At 33.7% G+C, this 18761-nt stretch overlaps 3 protein-coding genes across 5 annotated transcripts; 1 reads left to right on the top strand and 2 right to left on the bottom strand.

The window, feature by feature from the left end:
• Positions 1–247: 247 nt before the first annotated feature.
• Positions 248–7119, bottom strand: Bma-rad-26 (Uncharacterized protein; the record flags this gene model as incomplete). The annotated part of the gene is made up of 24 exons (XM_043073951.1): positions 248–315; positions 430–585; positions 690–838; positions 897–1108; positions 1218–1322; positions 1433–1506; positions 1574–1754; positions 1929–2047; positions 2159–2265; positions 2392–2510; positions 2664–2809; positions 3060–3269; positions 3351–3474; positions 3621–3801; positions 3905–4132; positions 4540–4654; positions 4727–4888; positions 5224–5318; positions 5408–5523; positions 5587–5683; positions 5859–6073; positions 6170–6216; positions 6509–6801; positions 6968–7119. The coding sequence occupies 24 exons, from the start codon at positions 7117–7119 to the stop codon at positions 248–250; spliced, it is 3471 nt and encodes a 1156-aa protein (XP_042929885.1).
• A 474-nt stretch (positions 7120–7593) lies between these two features.
• Bma-pcaf-1 (Uncharacterized protein) lies at positions 7594–11642 on the top strand (the record flags this gene model as incomplete). 2 transcript variants are annotated; one of them, XM_043073950.1, is made up of 13 exons in its annotated part: positions 7594–7789; positions 7966–8078; positions 8250–8407; positions 8632–8723; positions 8897–9087; positions 9238–9439; positions 9587–9762; positions 9928–10117; positions 10236–10327; positions 10396–10613; positions 10719–10846; positions 11090–11334; positions 11460–11642. In XM_043073950.1, the coding sequence occupies 13 exons, from the start codon at positions 7594–7596 to the stop codon at positions 11640–11642; spliced, it is 2184 nt and encodes a 727-aa protein (XP_042929884.1). The 2 variants fall into 2 exon arrangements, with proteins under 2 accessions (XP_042929884.1, XP_001899060.1); XM_001899025.1 differs by having other exon boundaries at positions 7954–8078.
• A 3054-nt stretch (positions 11643–14696) lies between these two features.
• On the bottom strand, positions 14697–16789 carry Bm7435 (Uncharacterized protein; the record flags this gene model as incomplete). Of its 2 annotated transcripts, XM_001899026.1 has the most annotated exons (6): positions 14697–15024; positions 15218–15333; positions 15482–15589; positions 15752–15956; positions 16115–16332; positions 16631–16789. In XM_001899026.1, the coding sequence occupies 6 exons, from the start codon at positions 16787–16789 to the stop codon at positions 14697–14699; spliced, it is 1134 nt and encodes a 377-aa protein (XP_001899061.1). The 2 variants fall into 2 exon arrangements, with proteins under 2 accessions (XP_001899061.1, XP_042929883.1); XM_043073949.1 differs by lacking the exons at positions 16115–16332; positions 16631–16789 and having other exon boundaries at positions 15752–15811.
• Between the last annotated feature and the right edge of the window lie 1972 nt (positions 16790–18761).

The raw sequence follows: 18761 nt of genomic DNA, 5'->3' as shown, positions 1-18761 counted from the left end.
ATTCACTAATTCCTACAAAAGATTAGATCTTAAAGTGTTACGTAACATTCATTGAAGTGATAGACGTCTCCTACATAATATTCTAATGAAAAATCAGTTAGTATTTCAATCGGACGTGTTAAAAAAGGAAAAGTGTAAATTAATTTACACAAAATGTAGTAAAACTGGAGATATCTAAATATTAGATATAATCAAGGGAAGACAAGGAACATGACAAGGGTTCTGCCAAATAAGTACTAGCGAATTATCAATCAGAATCACACAAATCGATCACCTCACTGGGAGCAAATGAATTTTGTCCCTTTCCTGTCTTATCTGAAATATATTTGTCAAACAAAGTCATTTTAAAAATTCACTGGAGGCACCTGAATAATATTTACGACATCTACAATGACAATATTACTGAGCTGCATAATTAAAAGGACTGACATCTTGACTTGTCATAAACTGTACCGCGAGCGTCATAAACATCACCACGCAACGATCGAATGAAAATTCCACTCGGTAAAGTCACCAGCCAGCATTTCTCATGTAGTTTAACTTTTCCTTTTTGTCCAGGAGCAGTTAAACATGGAAGCTCCATTTCTATAAAAAACAGAAAACAAGTAGAAGTCATCAACAGAAACTGTCATATAGAGCAAACCACAAAATCAGAGCATCCCCTTCCTTATTCAGAAGGAAGAACATACCTCTGTCAGAGATGATTTCTTTGGCATGGATGTTAGAATGTTCTTCTGATGTAGCCGTAGGTTCCTCATTGTTCAAATTTTCCATGGTGCGCTCAAGAATCATTGCCATTGGTGTTGGTCTAAGTGGCATTGGATCGTGCATTTGTTGCCTAAAGACAATGATTATCTTAAGCCACAGCAATCTTAACAAGAAACTTGAAAGTTTACGATGCTGATGGCCAAATTCGTGGGAACGACATTCGTGGACCCTCAAATTCATTACTACGACCACCACCACTACGTAGTGTCCAATCATAATCAAAATCTCCATTTTTGTAGATTTGTTTTTCTCTTTCATAAAGCATCCTGGCTTCGAGCTTTTCTTCCTCGCTTAGTCGATCTTCCCTTTCCATCAGTAGGCTTTCGTGCAAGAACGGAATCTGATAAAACCAAAATCATTAATCTGAAGAAACGAAACAAATACTCAAATATCTGAGTATTATCATTTAGTATATATATAAACTAAAAACCAAGAAAAATGAATTTTACTTGAGAAAACATTTTTGAATGAGACAGAGCTGTCATCCAAAGCAAAGCATCATCAATTTGCCAAGTAGTTATGTTCCATTCTTCTGTAGCCACATCAAGTGACTCCTAAAATGATTTCTCGCATATTCATGTCATCTAATAACAGTACTTGTGTCAACAATACCCTTATTAAATCTAAGAATCGTACAATATACAGAATAAATATGAGATCTTACATCGTAGACAAGAAGCTGCTCCATTTCACGCTTCGTGATGTCAATGTCCATCTGCTTATCGTCTACAACTCGTTCTAAATGTAAGTGTTTAAAAAGATGTCTAAAAACAACCAAGAAACACATGATAAACTGTTTGATTACGTTGTAATCCATTCTTTCCAATTTGACGACTAAAAATGGCCCTCTCCATGCTGTTGTCCATAATCAAACGATACACGTATGTACGCCTTTTTTGACCGTATCTGTATATACGACATACTGCTTGCGCGTCGTGACACGGGTTCCAAGAAGCATCAAAGATAATAACACGACTTGCAGAAACCTTTAAAAAATCACGCCAATTTAAAACAAACGGATAAAAGCAAGAACTACAATAACTGAATTTTAGTATCATAATTCATGCGATATTAGAATTAGTCTCATATGAAACATATATTGCCGACTTTTAACATCAAAACTCCATACCACAGTTTTGAAAATGAATTATGAAAGTTACGAGATTTATGCCAAGCGATCCAGCCCGAGTTGATATAAGAAAGAGAAGAATATTAGGATCTTGATTAAAACGATTTATCAATTTCTCTCTTTCTGTAGCCGTGGTTGACCCATCAAAACCTGAAATTATCTTAATAATTTAAGCACTAATCGAAAAATCGTTTCTTAAATGTTATAAACAAGATGCATTAACTATTGCGGTTTCAATTAGTTCAGTAACGTAAAACTAACGGTAGTAATTGATACTCTTTTTCCAGCGAAGCTTTTCGTTACCAACAGTTACAGAGCTCGATGTTTCAAGAAAGCGTTCAATCTGGTTGAGAGTAAGCAAACTTTGACTAAAAATGTAAGAATGAGACACACGCAAGTCTGCCACTAAAAGTTGAAACAAATTTTTTCAGTAGAAAAGCAAAAAGAAATGTATTGAAATTAAATTTTTTCTTACAATAAAATCCTAGAAATACCTGAACAGTAACACCTTTTCACCATTCAACACAGCTTGTTCAATAATAGCTAACGACACCACCATTTTGTAACCATTCTCAAGAACACCAGGTTTGTATCCATGAAGAGCAAATGTAGCCTAAAACAATGTATTTACATATCCTGAAAAATAAAGAATTAGAAAAAATATTATACACATGCAACATACCAAGTTTTAATGAACTGAAAGGCATAAAAACTCAACCCATAAAAACTTAGATCATGTACACTGTCAAAAATAACTTAAACTTACCCAGTCGTATTTAATTCCCTTATCAAGATTAAGTTCCTCAAGCAAAGCATTAGCAATAGTGCTATGTTTCGAACGAACGCCCATTTTATGAGAAATCGCATTCACAGCGAAGTGAACAGCATTGGCACTATCATTGACAGAAAATGCTTGAAAAAATCATACCTTTTAAAAATAAGACAGAATGATAACATAATGGAACAGAATTACACACCTTCTCATAAAACAGATCTCACCCGTCAAATCATCTGTAGCTGCTTCTGGTGTTGCGCATTGTGCATTTTTTTCGTTAATTCCGCTTTCATACTCAATTTTTCTTTTTTGGAAAACTTCATATAAGTCAAAAATTCCAACCCAGCAAAATACAAAATTCTGATTTAAGAACCGATCACAACATACATGGCGCTATTTGAGATGTCTCTTCCACTGCTAGACACATACCACCAGTGTCTTGCAAAATTGTATCCAAATCATCAGCAGAGAATTTCTCGTCAAAGAAAGATTTACTATCATAGCTAAAGCTATCTAGCGAAGACTGCAAAGTTGTCGGATCGCTTAATACGGTAGGCAACGTTGACGAATCAATTAAAGCAAGCGATAAAGCTGAATCTAAAATATTTTTGAATTTATCTCATAATGAACACCAATGGATATCTGATTATAAATACCTTCTCATAAAACAGGTCTCACCCGTCAAATCATCTGTGGCTGCTTCTGGTGCTGCGCATTGCGCATTTTTTTCGTTAATTCCGCTTTCATATTCAATTTTTCTTTTTTGGAAAACTTCATATAAGATATCCGGATGATTCCAAATCTTTAATGAACATACTTTAATGAACATACTTTAATGAACATGTTATTGATATCTTTAAAATTTTAGACTGGTGAAAATTTTGGAAAATATGGTGTATTTTAGAAACAAAAATAGCGAAAGAATCTCAATATAAGTAAAAAATAAACCTTTGAACAAACGGCGAATGCTTTAAGTGGATTGAAAACTGCAGTTCCGCTAACACTAATTTCGTTCTGTGCATATTGTAAAAATGCTCGGTAAAGCATTCTCTGTACCGGACTTTTACGCAATAATATAACAAATTCAGAACTCGGCGGTAGGGTGTTTTTTAACAAATGATGCGTCCGCCTACAATTTTTTTTAATTTCTCTATATGTTGCTAAGAATGCATGCTAAGAAGATCCTAAGATGCTAAGAATGCAAAGAAAATATTCGTAATTAAAACTAGTACCGCTGTACAAATCCTTTCAATAACTCAATAAGGACATGAGTACGTTGACGGCCAATTTTGAGATCCGACGGTGTAGAATCAATACAGAGTCCGTTTTTTATTGGCTTTTCAAACATAACACTGAATTCTTTCTTCGAACCCAAATAATGAGGTCTTACAAAATCTACCATACAATAATATTCCATCAAATTGTTCTGCAAGGGATAACCCGTTAACACGATCCGACGTCTGAAAAAAATGTCGCATGTTTTCTGGAACAACATATAGAATGAGCTTCACAAGAAGCATTTAATTACCATAGTACCAAATGAGAGTTCCACTGGCCACTTTCACTAGGCTGTTTAATAACTGAGTTCTCAGTAGAAAGCCGAACGCTGAGCATCATTAGGAAACGCAGCATGCTTATTTATGAATTTATTTGTTAATAATCCGAGATAAAATTTATCAAACTGAAGTTTTCTTTAGGAAAAAAATTACATGGAATACATGGAAAAGATTTTTAATGACCCATATTAGAAACTAAAATTTTTATCTCAGTAGTCCATTCTTCTTCTGAGGAGAAAGTGCTCAGCTGCCAATCTCAATCCACTTATGACATGCCCTTTATTATCTTTTACAAAAATTTTATGACGTACCTTGTCTTTATAGCACTTAAAGCTGCTGCTATTCCTGTTCTTTCATTTTTTATGCGATGACCCTCGTCACACACGACCAAATCAGGACCAGGATCCAATAAAGCTTCTCGAGCTGCTGCAAAGAATAGCTAGTTGGAGTCCATCACCGATTCTAAATAATGCTTAATTTCATAAAAATAACGTTTACCACAAAGAGCCATCGCATCCAACTCTTCCTTTTCCAGATCAACTATTTCTTCTGTTTTCTTGTTAGGTCTTCCAGTAACCCGTTTTTTTGGTTTTATTTGCACCAGCAAACGAAACATATCATAACCAATTAACAGAACACCTCCTTCTGTGTGCCATTTTTCTAAATATCAATAAACTCTATCAAAATATGCATATAATTCTCATTCTCCCCACTCAAAAGAACCGCTGAAAAAGCACTAAACTACATCCTTTTAATTTTCAAAGCTAAAAAAAGGAAAAACTCATACCACACTAAACACTTCCACTTCCCAAGTAGTTACTTTGCAGCACTTCCATGTTCCTTCACAGATTTACTCCTTACCAGCTACTGTGTCGCTGATGTTTTCTTCAGCATTTCATAACCGAAAACTAATTTTTATATCATTATAAATTTCAATACAATAAAACTGTCCTACACCCTCTAACACCGATTTACTTAAAATATTGAAAACAAACGTATTAATTCTGCGCGCTGTTCATTTGTTTTTACTGCATCACCCAAAAGCCAAACTACAAATGGACGTATGTTTTCTCCTGCTTCATTAGCTCTGCTGAAAAAAAAAAAATCACAGGCAGAAGAATCCAAAAAAAAAAAAAAAACTTAAAATGATTTCAGGAAAAATGAATAAAAAGAACTCACTTAGGCAACCATTTTTCAAACTCGGAATACCAATTCAGTATCGTATTTACCGGCACAATGATCAATATCTTTTTTGCATTTGTCGTGCGGACAAAAATGTCCGTAAATGCAATTATCTGAAAAAGACTATTTGTTATACTCTTCTCAAAATCTGTAGCTTTTCAGATCAATATAATAACCTGAATCGTTTTTCCCAATCCCATCGCATGCGCCAAAATACAACCAAAACCAGCTGATTTTTCATACTCTTTCGCACTTTCGATGATATTGCCGTACCTGTCATTCACATTTTGAGATATATGAAAGAACACACAAGGGATATACTATGAAATTAAATCAAAATTCGCCGTTCATAGTTCAGTTTTTTTTTTCCTTTTTCGAAGGCATGGTGGAATCTATTTCTATAACAAACTCATCAAGGTTTTATCAAATAAACAGGTAAAAAACTAACATGAATCGTATGCCTCCCAGTTGATGCGGCTGAAGCACATCATTGAGATGAAAGGGGACATAAACATCAGCTTCATCAGTCGCCTTTCCAGGGTTCACAAGTAATCGACCTCCCATCAAATTCTTACTTTCAAGTTCCTCCTCCGTAAGTAGCTTTTTACATAGTCTTTCACGTTCAACACGATGCAGCTCATCGGTTACGTCTTCATGTACTACCTGCACTTTTTCAATGCAGAATTTTTCCAAAGTGCAAATCAATTTAGTTGAAAAAAAAAAAAAAAAAAAAAAAAAAAAACGACCAGCAAAACACACCCTGTATAACGATGACCGTCGGCGTAATGGCAGTGGCTGAATTAGATCTGAAAATTTTCAACCTGAAGACAAAGTATTTTAAAAAAGATAAAAAAAACTTCGCAACAATTCGTACTAACTTAAAAAATTCCTGGTAATCCTTGTTTCGGAATTACCTCTATTTCTTGTAATCCCATCATAAGAACAGAAAGCACGAGTCCGCTCGGCATCACTTATGAATTACAGAATAATGTACCGGTAGGAAAAATCAAATAATATAGAATTGGTGTGTGTTGCTTTGAGTTAACAAAAAATGGTTATGCAAATTTTATCACAAAGTCACAGAGTTTCAAGACAAACCAAGTGGACGACAGTCGACATCGGAATCGTCATCACTACTCAGTTCTATTACATCATCTATAAAAGACGTTGAAGGCTTCACATCAGGCAGAGATGACGTTTTCAGATATTTGGATACCGGCTCCAATTTCACATATGGATCTTCACTAGCACTTAATCCTTCTCTGTACTGCGCTTCTACAAAATCACCAATTTCCGACTCATATATTTTTGACAAGCGTTCTAGCCGCTCTCTTTCTTGTCTTTGTGCCTCAACGGCGTCGAATGACACTTTTATTTCATCGAAATCTGTTCTAAAATATAAAAATATGATGTGTTCCATCTTTGAAGACAATATAGTACTAGAACAGTTAGAGTTTGGTAAAGTCGCTCATTTAAAGACTTAAAACGTATCCGATTGTCTAAAACCATGGGAACTATGAAGTAGATTATGATAAGAAATAAAGAAGAATGTAGAACCTGATGTGCTTCCTTTTGTTAGAACGCGTTTGAGTTGGTAAAGTCAGGGAAATAAGTTCATCCGCACTGTTATTTTTAATCACTGACTCTACTGGATTGTCATTTTTGATAAACTCTACTTCAAGCTTTGCCTTCATTCCATTTTCTTCCATTCGCACCTGCAAAACATACTGTCAAACCGGGAAGATATACTGTCGTTTTTCTTCAGAAAACAACTTTATGTTGCTACTGTCAGCAGATACAAAAGTCCGCTTCTCATGAAAATTTATATGTAACCAGTACGTGTAAGGCCGAATAATCAAATAGAGCGAAGCAACCCTGCTCACCCTTAACCATATCTAACTTCCGTTAAAATTCTGCTATCTTATATAGCTTACAGTGCAAAGGATCCAGCTTGAAGATCTGTGCGAGAATTGCAGCAGAATTGCTGTTGTCATAACAAGCTGAATGATATATGTTCTGTACTGATTGTTGATTTATTTAGGGATGTGGTGGAGACAGCGGATGCGGATGACATGTGTTGGACCTGTCTGACTGCAACTGTAAAGGGATGTCTGTTGGCGTTCAGATTTGTTTATCTCATTTTGTTTTATCTCCACCTTAATCGTTGGTCCTTTTGCAGCAGCATGAAGTTATGGCCAGAAGGCGAGTTGTTGGATGAGAAAAGCTGGAAAAAACTAGCGATGCATACGAGGTGCTCTCTGTGCCACTGTCGTGGTTGGAAATTAATGTGTGACAGTGAGAATCCGTATGTGATAACCAGTGCTTTTCTTGATGATGTTCTCTTTTCGACACCTTGCGAAACATGCAGGCACTCTCTTGGTTTGTTTACATTTCTATTAGTAGATATACCAATTTGTTGACTCACATAGCCTCTAGTCTTTGCTCAAACCTCCCTTGAAAGGTCACTATATTAGGACAGTATTACTGAACACGGTTAACCTCTCACAAATCATTTTTTTAACGGTCTTATGTCACCTTTACAGGAAGACATTTAGACAGGTTACGAGAGAAGAAAAGAAATGATATTAGAAAATTGTTGTTCATGATGTCAGATGCAGAGAAGATGCAAGAAAGGCTGATTGGGGATGAGCCTTCTGAAATTCTGCAGGTGTGTGGAATGAATTTTAGAATATTTACTGGTTTCATTATTCTTTAATGATTCAAACAGTTGGGGTTATTAAATATTCTTCCACTGGTTTTTTCAGTCCAAGGAAATGTAAAAACTGCTTTTTTAGCAAACTCGTTGGCTGGCTAGTTGGTGAAATTTTAGTATTTGTAGATCGTTAAGCAAACTCAGAGAACTTTAACAAAAGAAATCGCTAACGGTAGTTGTGAACGATTAATTGCATCTTCCTTTGGATTTCCGCCGTTTGAGCCCATATCGATTGAAGACATTGTTTCACATTTCGTTGTCAGCAAAAGCACTGGGAAACAAAAGTAATGTTTTATCTTATTTGTTAAATTTCACGGGGAAAAAGCATTTTTTGTCATATAGTCATATATGTAAAGAGCAGTGTTTCTTAGTTCCTTTTCTGTTGCACTTCTGTTTAATCCGGTCTGTCAGGTTTTCACAGAAGACAAGACAGAAAATATGATTTTTATTCTTCGAATTTGATCTTTCTTCTTTGGGATTTTTTGCCATGAAACAAAACAAGTTTCAGGGAACTGGAAAATATTGTACAAACAGCATCAAATTTCTTATGCACGATAAATGACTGGAACATACCACCTGTAAAAATAATGCAGGAAAAATGTGAGAAAAAATGCTTATTTCCGAACAAATGATTGAGAGTGATGTAATTTATTTCTTTATCGCGTTAGTAAGTATTAGGAAAATTTTCCAGAATGACCAAATTGTTTTTCTTTACTTTATTCAAATTTATTCTGATATTGAAAAGTTCTTCTGGTTAATTTATAATTTTTTAGTGTTGTGTTCAAATCTGTTGTCTTATCGTATCATTTATGCAAGATGGTTACGATTCTGTTTCTTACCAAAGAAGCACGGGTCGCTTCGACCATATTGTGTTATCAAGATATTTGGTCGCAAATTTCTAATCACTTTGCTTCCATTTTTCGTAATTGACGTGAAAGAGCATACTAGTTCCTTGAAAGATCAAGTTTGTTTTATTGAATTTTATATCGCTAAATGTGCTTTTGGTTATTTCAGGATCTAAACAATCAAATTGATTTATGTACTTTAAAAAAAAAGACAGTTGCAATTTCTTGAGTAGTTTCTTGCTTTTTCTATTAATCAATACCTTTTTTAGGTCACCGGAGAACTAATTGATTTTGTATCCGATTTGAGAAAAAATTTAAACTGCCATGATTCAGTGACAGATTCATCGACAATGCTTACTTTTCCGGAAGGAGTTCCTCGTCCTACTCACAAACGAGGATGTTCCATTTGGGCTGCTGATCCTCATCTAGATATGACTGCAGATTTTCTTGAAGCAGATTTAGCCTTTCAAGGTTGTTTTTTCTTTGTACAAATTTTAATCTTAGTGTTGATTTTTTTTCACGAATTTATAGTTATGAAATAGACATCGTGTTCATTGTTTTACGGACGTGCTTTCAAAGTTAGTTGAATTTCATATTTAATTTTTCTTTTTATTTCAGGATCTGAGCAGTCAAATTCAACCATGCACCTTGAAATGAGACGTGAGTTTGATGAATCTTTGATGGTACGGTTCATTGCTCGTATGGAATTAACATGTAGGGTATCGAAATCTTTGGTGCACAAAATGGATGCTTTTGAAGTAGACGTTGCTAGAAGTGAAGTGTCGCGATTGGAAGTAATGTTGGATTTATCTGTGATCTGCTGTGACTTTTCTTTTTGTCTTCAATCTGTTTAAGCTTCAGCAAAGAAAAAAAAGTTTTTAGAAGCTTGCCATTTCACTGAAGATTGAAAGTCGTTTGAGCCCTGAAATTGAAATTTCAAAGATGTGTATAAATTTCAGGAATATAATGGTGTCATTTCTTTCCATGTAATTTCAAATAATTTTGACTGGCATCAGAGCCGTCAAAAGCTTACATGGTTATTGCAACTGCAGTGTTTGTTTAGTACACAGTTGCCTCGCATGCCTAAAGAATATATCACGAGACTTGTATTCGACAGTCGTCACAAAAATCTGGTCATCGTCAAAAAAGGTTACCCGTCATAGCATTTACAATTTCTGAATTAAGAATATTTTGGCATTACATCTTTTTTACCTTTGTTTTGATATTGCTTCCTCGAGATATTTCTTGATATTTACTTAATTTTCAGAGCGAGGCGTTATTGGAGGCATTTGCTTTAGGCAATTTCCAGCACAAGGGTTTATCGAAATCGTATTTTGTGCTGTAACTGCGAATGAACAGGTTATTTCGTTTCGTATTCAGTAATGTTCTTGTTAGTTTTTTTGGTGATAAGGAAGTCGAATTTTTAGGTGAAAGGTTATGGTACTCGTTTGATGAATCATTTGAAAGATTATCATGTGGGAGCATGTCATATATATCACTTCTTGACATATGCAGATGAATTTGCTGTTGGTTATTTCAAAAAACAGGGTTTTTCCGAAAAAATAGCGATGGACAAAAAACAGTATCATGGTTACATCAAAGACTACGAAGGGGCGACGTTAATGGGCTGCCAGTTACATCCGTGGTATGCGTTTACTGAACAAACAAAACTAATACGTTTTGCTGAAAATATTTATTACGAAAAGAAAGTTGATTTTTAAAATAACTTATGATTGTACATGATTTTCAGGATAGTTTATACAAGTTTTGCGGTTTTCTTGAAACGTCTTCATGATCTCTACCGAAATGCTGTGAAAGAAAGCTTCTTCAAGGAAGAGAAGAAATGTGCAGGAATTGAAAACGTCTTTCTGTGGCATGGTGTAGTTTCCATGTGTTTTGTGTGTCTGTAGTTTATGCTTATCGAACCACAAGTTTATCATGGCTTTACTGATGTATTGCTTAGTCATCACTATAATCTGGATTTTAAAATAGTGAGTGCGGTCGTTATTGTCAACAATTATTTCATCTAATGCATTATAACCTCCAAATCTTGACAACAAGGTCGCTAAGTATTCTACGACTTTTTCTTTTTTTACTAATTCTATTCTTTTTAATTTTCAGCAGGTTCATTAGTCCCTTATGCCGAATTACCTGGGTTAGAACAATGTGAAGATAAATCAATGCCGCATGAAGAACTTGAGTACAAAATTCGAAACATTCTTCATAAACTGAGGACTGATAAATCATCATGGCCATTTCTAAAACCAGTGAATGCGGAAGAAGTCCCGGAATACTATGGTTACATTAAATTTCCTACTGATTTAAAGACGATGAATGAACGCTGTAGGGCGAAGTATTATGTGCACGTAAGTCTTCTATTCTACTGTTATTACAAGCTTTTCGTAGTGGCTTAACATTTTTTGCATTAAATTATATTGCTATGAATTACCTTGAAATTTAGCACTATATTTTTCATGGTTTTCGTTTGCAGGAAAGACTGTTTGTTGCCGATCTTCGACGATTATTTAGCAACTGTTTTAAATTCAATGCACCTAAAACGTTGTATTATAAAGCAGGATATGATTTGGCAGAGATTGCTCGAAAGCTTTGTCAGAAAGCATTTCCACATTTGGATATATATCCAGAACTTCCTGATGCAAAACCCGAATTGTAGTGCTGTTATTTGTTCTCTTTTCCTTGCGTCGATGCTTTTTTGAGTTATGTTTCAAATTTCTGATGTTTTGCTTCACGTATTTTGTCATCATGAGTAGTGTTTGATTACTGTGTGATGAAAATTATTAAAGAAACTGAACTTCGTACTTTATTGTGTCCTGAGGTACTTTTTAGGGTGCTGGAAAGTTTGTCAGGCGATACTCAACGTATTCAGCAGAACAGCTACAATTTACAAAGCTGAAACCGCTTAAATAATGCAATTACCCCTTATTTGAAGATATGGAGTATCTTTTATTTTTATGAAAGTTTGGTTGGTTTCTGCATATCCTTTGGAACATTGTTAGCTTAATCGAAGAGTGAATTAATATAACGAGCCAGTTGTGCACCTGTTTACTATTGTAATTTATTCTTTAGCTATTTAATATTTGATATTAAGTTCTTAGTGAGGGTCATTGAAATCAGTTTTTCAGGCACTTCTGTAAACTTCAGCAGTGAATAAAATGAAGCGATACGTTGCGGCTAAATATTTTATGAAATAGGTACAGAAGTGCTTTACAAAAAGATTCGTTGGGTAAACTTGTCTCATTTGGATAAATTTTTAAAGATAAATCCATGATTATTGAACTTTTATTTCTTAGTTTTCTGATCACTAAGTTGTTTCTATGACCATCAAGTTTTTTGTTGCACAAATCCTTTCTTTTCGTTGTGACTTTTTAACATTATATATATTCTTCGGTAGAAGATATCCCTACGTCATTTATTTCATGATTTGGATATGTAATATTTAATGCTATACATTATGTATATTATGCATAGTGTTTTCTGTCATTTTTTACTTAATTTCTTATTGTTGATGCTCTCTATATTGCTTTCACAGGACCGAATTCCTTGCTGATTTTCTAGAATTGATTCGTCTTTTATCTCTATGAAAAGGTTAAGACGGTTGCAAAAAAATTAGTTTGCTACATGAGAAGCTTAAATTTTGTTTGAAGGATTTTCAGGAAATTCGATTTATTTTCAATTCTCTTGAAGAAGGTATCTGATGATGATGAAACTTATCTTTCTAATTGACACTTTTGCAGTATTATATCGTAGTCACAGTAAACCGCAACTGATTTACGTTGTAGAAAGAAAGTTTTTTAATTTGAGCAATTGACAGATTTATACTGAAATGATGAGAAGTAATTAATTTCTATTTTTGCTTTTATTGACGATGACTACAGAAATTTCTCTTGAGTAGTGCTGGTTTTGAGTGGTATTAAGGAACTTAAAAAAAAAAAAAAAACTTCAAAGTCTTCAGATGTTATGAGAGGCCTTCTCTGATCTTATCACTTCATTCGCATTATAAAATCATGTGTTCTTTTACAATTCCTTTGTAATATATATAGTAATAATATCTGCTCGACCTTCACATAATTTACAGAACTGAAAAATCAGTTGTCCAAGATGTAAATCGGTTATATTGTAAAACAAGCTATATACATAGTAAAGCGTGAAGTGGAAATGCGTATAAGGGGATTTATTATGCATTGTAATAGTCGTATTTCTTTAGCTGTTTAGCGCTGTGATTTTAGATGTGGTTTTACTTCCATGTTCAGTTTTACTCACTCGATACTTTTCAAAATGTAATTTTCTAAAGCGTATCGTTTTGCTGTTCTTTGAAGAAAAAGTAGTGCTTGAAAAATGAATAGACGTTATAAGAAAGGCTCAATTAATTCAATGGTTCATCATTAGTGTTGCTTGTTTTTGTCTGCCATAAATCAAACAGCTCATGTCAACTAGAAAATTGTTCCCATAGTTTTTGCAAGTCCTTCAGCTACTAATTTCGCTAAGCTTCTACTGCACATACTGCAAAATATGGGTGAAGAAAGTGAAGATCTTATGCTTGGATTCAGTGGAGTAACAAATTAATCATAGTTCTCTATTTGAGGAATTTACAGTTTGAGAAGGATAATGATTATTTTCGAAATCCAAGATGCAAATTATGTTATATGTTTTCTGTTCTTATTTTACGATATTTGTTACTTTTACAAATTTGAAATTAGAATCATTTGATAAGTCCTGTACGTACGAAAAGTCTAGTTTAATGAAGCTAGTGCTGTGCTCAACCAAAATTACTTGAGGAGTGTGTAATTCGTTGTCCTTCACTTTGAGTTTTTAAACTAAAATACACCTAGATATTTGGACATACCCTTATTTCACAATGGATGCGATCCACAACCTGGTTGGATGTTATTGCATTATTACATTATTTCTAGAACTTATTTTTTGTCAAAATTAATGTGTAGACTGAAAATCTCATGTTTGTAAAACTAAACGAAGAACTTATGTAAGCAGCATAAATTGTTCAATAAGTTTGGAATAACGTTTCAAATGCGATTTTCGATAAATAATTTGCAGATGGTTCACAGTTCCGAGTGGTTTCCATTTCTGATCACCAGTGGGGATCTGATAATGAAGCAGACAATGAGGACGCAGGGAATCGATCACTCACTATATCAGTTTTAATTTTTGGCTCTTTTTCAAGTTTTTTCAAGTCTCCGTAACAGAAAAAGATCGTGTAAGCTGTAAATACTGAATTTCACAAATAAGGGGACAAAATTTATCCAAAAGCACAATCTCTCAAGTGAGACTTCGATTGCTAGATATTATTTTTTTCTCAAAAATCTCACTAGAATGTGAAGTAAATGACCAAAAAATCAACAATATATCTTAGTTACGAATAAAATAAAATCCAGGCCAATAAAAAGTACGAATTACTAGATAGTTTCTGAGATTTGTCTGAACTTACAAATTAAGCGTAAGATGAATAAAGTGAAATACGCTTTAGAACAGTACGAAGCCATAATATTCAATATGTTTTATGCAGTAATTGATTTATATGAAACTTTAACTCAAAATACAATAAAAACCTATTTTGTAACAATAGATCCAATATAACAATTTAAACTTACTGCTATCACTCAAAGTGCTAACGTAATAGTTATTGCTCCTCGCTCCAAACTTTATAGACTACATATTCAATCAAAACATAAAGAAATGAACAAGCAAAAAGTTACTCGGCCCAGTCACCATCACAACGGTAATCACCGTGTACAAAAGCTCGTTCGACAAATGGTAAAACTGAGATTTTTTTTGTTAGCGATTCGATGATATCATGAGTAATTTTGAGTGGCAAGTCATCGTCAAGCACAATGTGTACTTCCACTGTCGCCAAGGAACCTGTGTGATAAACCATAACATGATCCAGACATTTGATGTGTTCGTCGTGCTCCACACAGATCCGAATGATGCGTGATAGATTCTCCTGATCACCACGTTTACCCACCAGCATTGGTATATTGTCTGCTGCATTAAAAAACCACGAGCAGGCCACAAATGTGCTGTAACATATTATTTGATACTCTTACGTGAAGACCTAATTTCGATCCCGCTATCACAATTTTGATAGCGGGATCGAAATGAAAGGGAAGTGAATCCAAACAATGCCAAAAAAATAATAACAAACGGCAGAATTTAGCAAAGCGTCACAAACAAAATTCAAGCATTATAATCAGAAATGGACAATATTTTCACCAGACACAAATGGCTCCAATCGGGTCCGCATAAAGCCAATATTTGTCACCAATAAAAGCGCTAATTAGTGCAACCGCACTTGTTATAATATCATTTCGCTGATCCATTGCTAGTGTCTGAAAATCCTTCCATCAACATTGTTGGTTATACCAGTTATAGTTATTCTATTAACCACTTACATATAAATCTTGACAATCTCAAAAAGCCACCTTTGTTTTCACTCTTAAATTAAGCTGGAATATCTATTTAAAAAGGGAAACGAACCCGTGAGCCGGGTGTACCGTGTCTATAGCAAAATATCATCAGTAGTACTTTTATTGCACAAGCGATAACTAATATGCAAATAGTAGGTACGCTTGCATTTGGATATATCTGCAAATGGTACTTATTCAAAAATGAAAGGTTAAATGGTTTAAAAAGTGTTAACTTTTTATTGGTTTTCTTGTAAATCGTAAGTCGATTCGCTTTTTTTTTTTTTGTTTTTGCATTTCCGTTGGAAATTTGTCATTATTTACGAAATGAAGCATATCTCACACTCTTATTCACAATTGATTCAACTGATTGGATAATCATCATAATGTTAGCGACACCCATAATGACGGAACAAATGAGAACAATGATAAGCTCTAAGCGTGCTCGTCCTCGTGGATAATTGAATGTGTCCGTATTATTGATGGCCCAAGTGCTGATATAAATTAATACTCCACTAATACAGTCCACAGCCGAATCAAGGAACGTGCTAAGTTAAGGAAATTTTTACTTATTTTCATGAAGATTTTTAACTTTTGAGAACTGAAAAAAAAAAAATCAGATGCAGAATAATACTACTGTGAAAGTCTCAGGATTTCCAGGAAGATTTGGGTTTACAGAAATCTCCAAATCTTTTAAAAAGTGAACCTTATAATAGAAAGAGAACCGGACAATACGGAAGCAATTCCATTCGCAAACAGCAAAATAACATTCGTTGCAAAAGTTATTCCTGCCAAAAGACTATTTATATTTCGTTTTCGTTGCTCTTCGTCATTCGTTGCTGTTGCATTTCCATGCAAAAAATGTGTGAACAGTTGTTCATCGTGGAGGTATAATAATTGTAGACGCTGTTGATGTTCATTGTACTATAATTACTACATATTATTCTATGAATGAAATAATCGTTTTTAAATCCCAGTTCTCGACTAATAACTGACTTCTGTACAATATTACTTTGCTCTTTTATTTGTATCGTAAATTCATATGAAGTAAAATAAAGAACAACATATTATTTTAGAAAAATATGTCAAACAGTGCATTCATTCCTGTATTTTCTGAAAGTTTCGTAACACACACAGTTTGCAAAGGTAGCTGTTTTATAAGAGAATTAATAAAATAATTAACCAGTAGTCAGCAAAATCTGAAATTTGAAGGAACTATAACCTTACGGAGAAGTTTTTTGTGCTGTCTTTTTTTCCAGAAGGAAACATTAACTTGATAAGACTGATTTGTTACGGTATATTTGATTGGGAATTCTTGCGAATAACTGTTAGTATTTCCATACTCATTTCCAAGCAAGGTTTTTCTTTCCTCTTCACTCATTTACCAACTAATTAACTGGAATTAGAAGGCATTTTTTTTTTCTCTCAAATGAAAGCAGCGTTAATTTTGAAGTTGGAAATTAAACAGTACTTTGTCATGGTGTCAACACTTTTTGAAAATGTTGTAATGATCAAACTTTGCACCTGCACAAAAAACAATCGTTATTTCCTTATGCTGGAAAAAATATTCAAAAATTTTTTTGAAACAATACGAGTGGAAAAAGTGCTCCTATTTCAAAAGTCGAATTTCCATTGGAATATTTCCTTAAGAAATTTCCTAGTCAAAATATGGACTTCAATAAAATTTCTAATCAAATGAATAAAAAATATGTGTAGAAAGTTGGATTATTGAGGAGCAATTTGTGGAAAATAAAAGAAAATGTTGGCTTGTGATGATAGCTAGATAGAGTGATAAGAATGTCGCAGCAGTCACTGCTTCATTTTATAATGTGATAATACTCTGGACTACTGAATGCTGTAGACGAGAAGCATATGATACATTACTCAGCAACTGCGCAATCAGGGGCTCGTGAAAACTATCGATTTAGAAAAGTTAGTCTTTCAGAAGAACAAACAATACAACGGCTACCTTCAATCAGTTGTTGATATAGACAGGACGAACTATTAATTGTGTGATCATCATACTGATGTTGTCTCCTTTACTTCAGCTCAATTGTGTGGCATCATTATCTATTGAAATTGACTGAATCAGTAGCTTGACCACATTTAATACCAATGGGCAGTTGTGAACTAATAAAAACCACCAGTTTATCTACTGAATTTCAACAAACCTGAATGAATCACGACGTACAACACTTACAAACGTATAGCATATACATAACTGTAGATGAAAATTTTTCGGAAGTGAATTTATGCAACAAATTAAAACATGATAGAAAAGTGAGCATTAGAATTGGTTCAGCAAGCATAGGACACTTCTGAAATTGTTAACAGCATTTAATCTTATAAAATTACAAAAATTTACAAAGAAATAGAAGTCATGAATACCTTAGAAAAAAAGTGAAAAAATAAAAAACAGAATACAGTATGATATCCAGATTGAAATCTCTCTGCCAAATTTTCATTAAATCTGCAAATCAATGAAATCCTGGGTCAATGGATCTTCAACAAAACCTAGCAAATATAAAACCATTAGTTATAAACCCGAATTTAACCAAGATAATAAAAAGTTGTCATCAATCTAGAGGTGTCAATTTGTAAAACGGATTGAGGTATCAAAATCGTAAACCATATTCTTTATTAATTTCGCTTTTACATTCTATCTATTTTTACCAGCATGTATTGAAACAAGTACACTTAATCAATAGATCCCGCGATTCACTGCTGCAATACAAAAGACCAATGATAAGTAGCAGTTAAAACAAAACAAATCCGGAGTTAAATCATTGCAAGACGACATATCCTTTTGGAACCAATGTATGATGAACTAATAATTTGTAACAAACAGTAATAATATCTAAATTTTGTAATCATTAGTCATAATAACGAATAATTAATAATAATAACGATGATTAACAATTGGTAATAATTAATAATAATAATAATAATAGTAATAATAATTTTAGGTATTAAAAGAAGATATTAGCAGTAAGATGCCAAAACTTCGATCTAAAATATCTGATGGACAACGATGCAGTAAAACTGCTCATCTCGACATGAAATAGTCCAATTCAGAAACATGAGACAGGAGAATGCAGGAAGAAATCCAGCACTCGGAAAAATGATTCGTAAATGAATCAGACAATTATTTTCGGTTATTTCAACATTAAAAGTTGATGATAAAAAACTTTCACATAAAATGAGATTCTTGTGAAACTTACTGGAGCTACGTATATGACTAATTACAAAGCATAATGATACACAATAATATTTTAACTGGTCGGACAATTCAACTATTTCAAAAGGCACTTTTAAAAAAACACCCTGAAATTTTAAATATAACAGCAAATAGC

Source organism: Brugia malayi (genome assembly GCF_000002995.4).
Source record: "Brugia malayi strain FR3 genome assembly, contig: Bm_v4_ChrX_scaffold_001, whole genome shotgun sequence".
In the NCBI taxonomy this organism is placed as follows: domain Eukaryota; kingdom Metazoa; phylum Nematoda; class Chromadorea; order Rhabditida; family Onchocercidae; genus Brugia; species Brugia malayi.
Note: the sequence above shows the minus strand (reverse complement) of the source record. Positions and strands in the feature narration are given on the sequence as shown.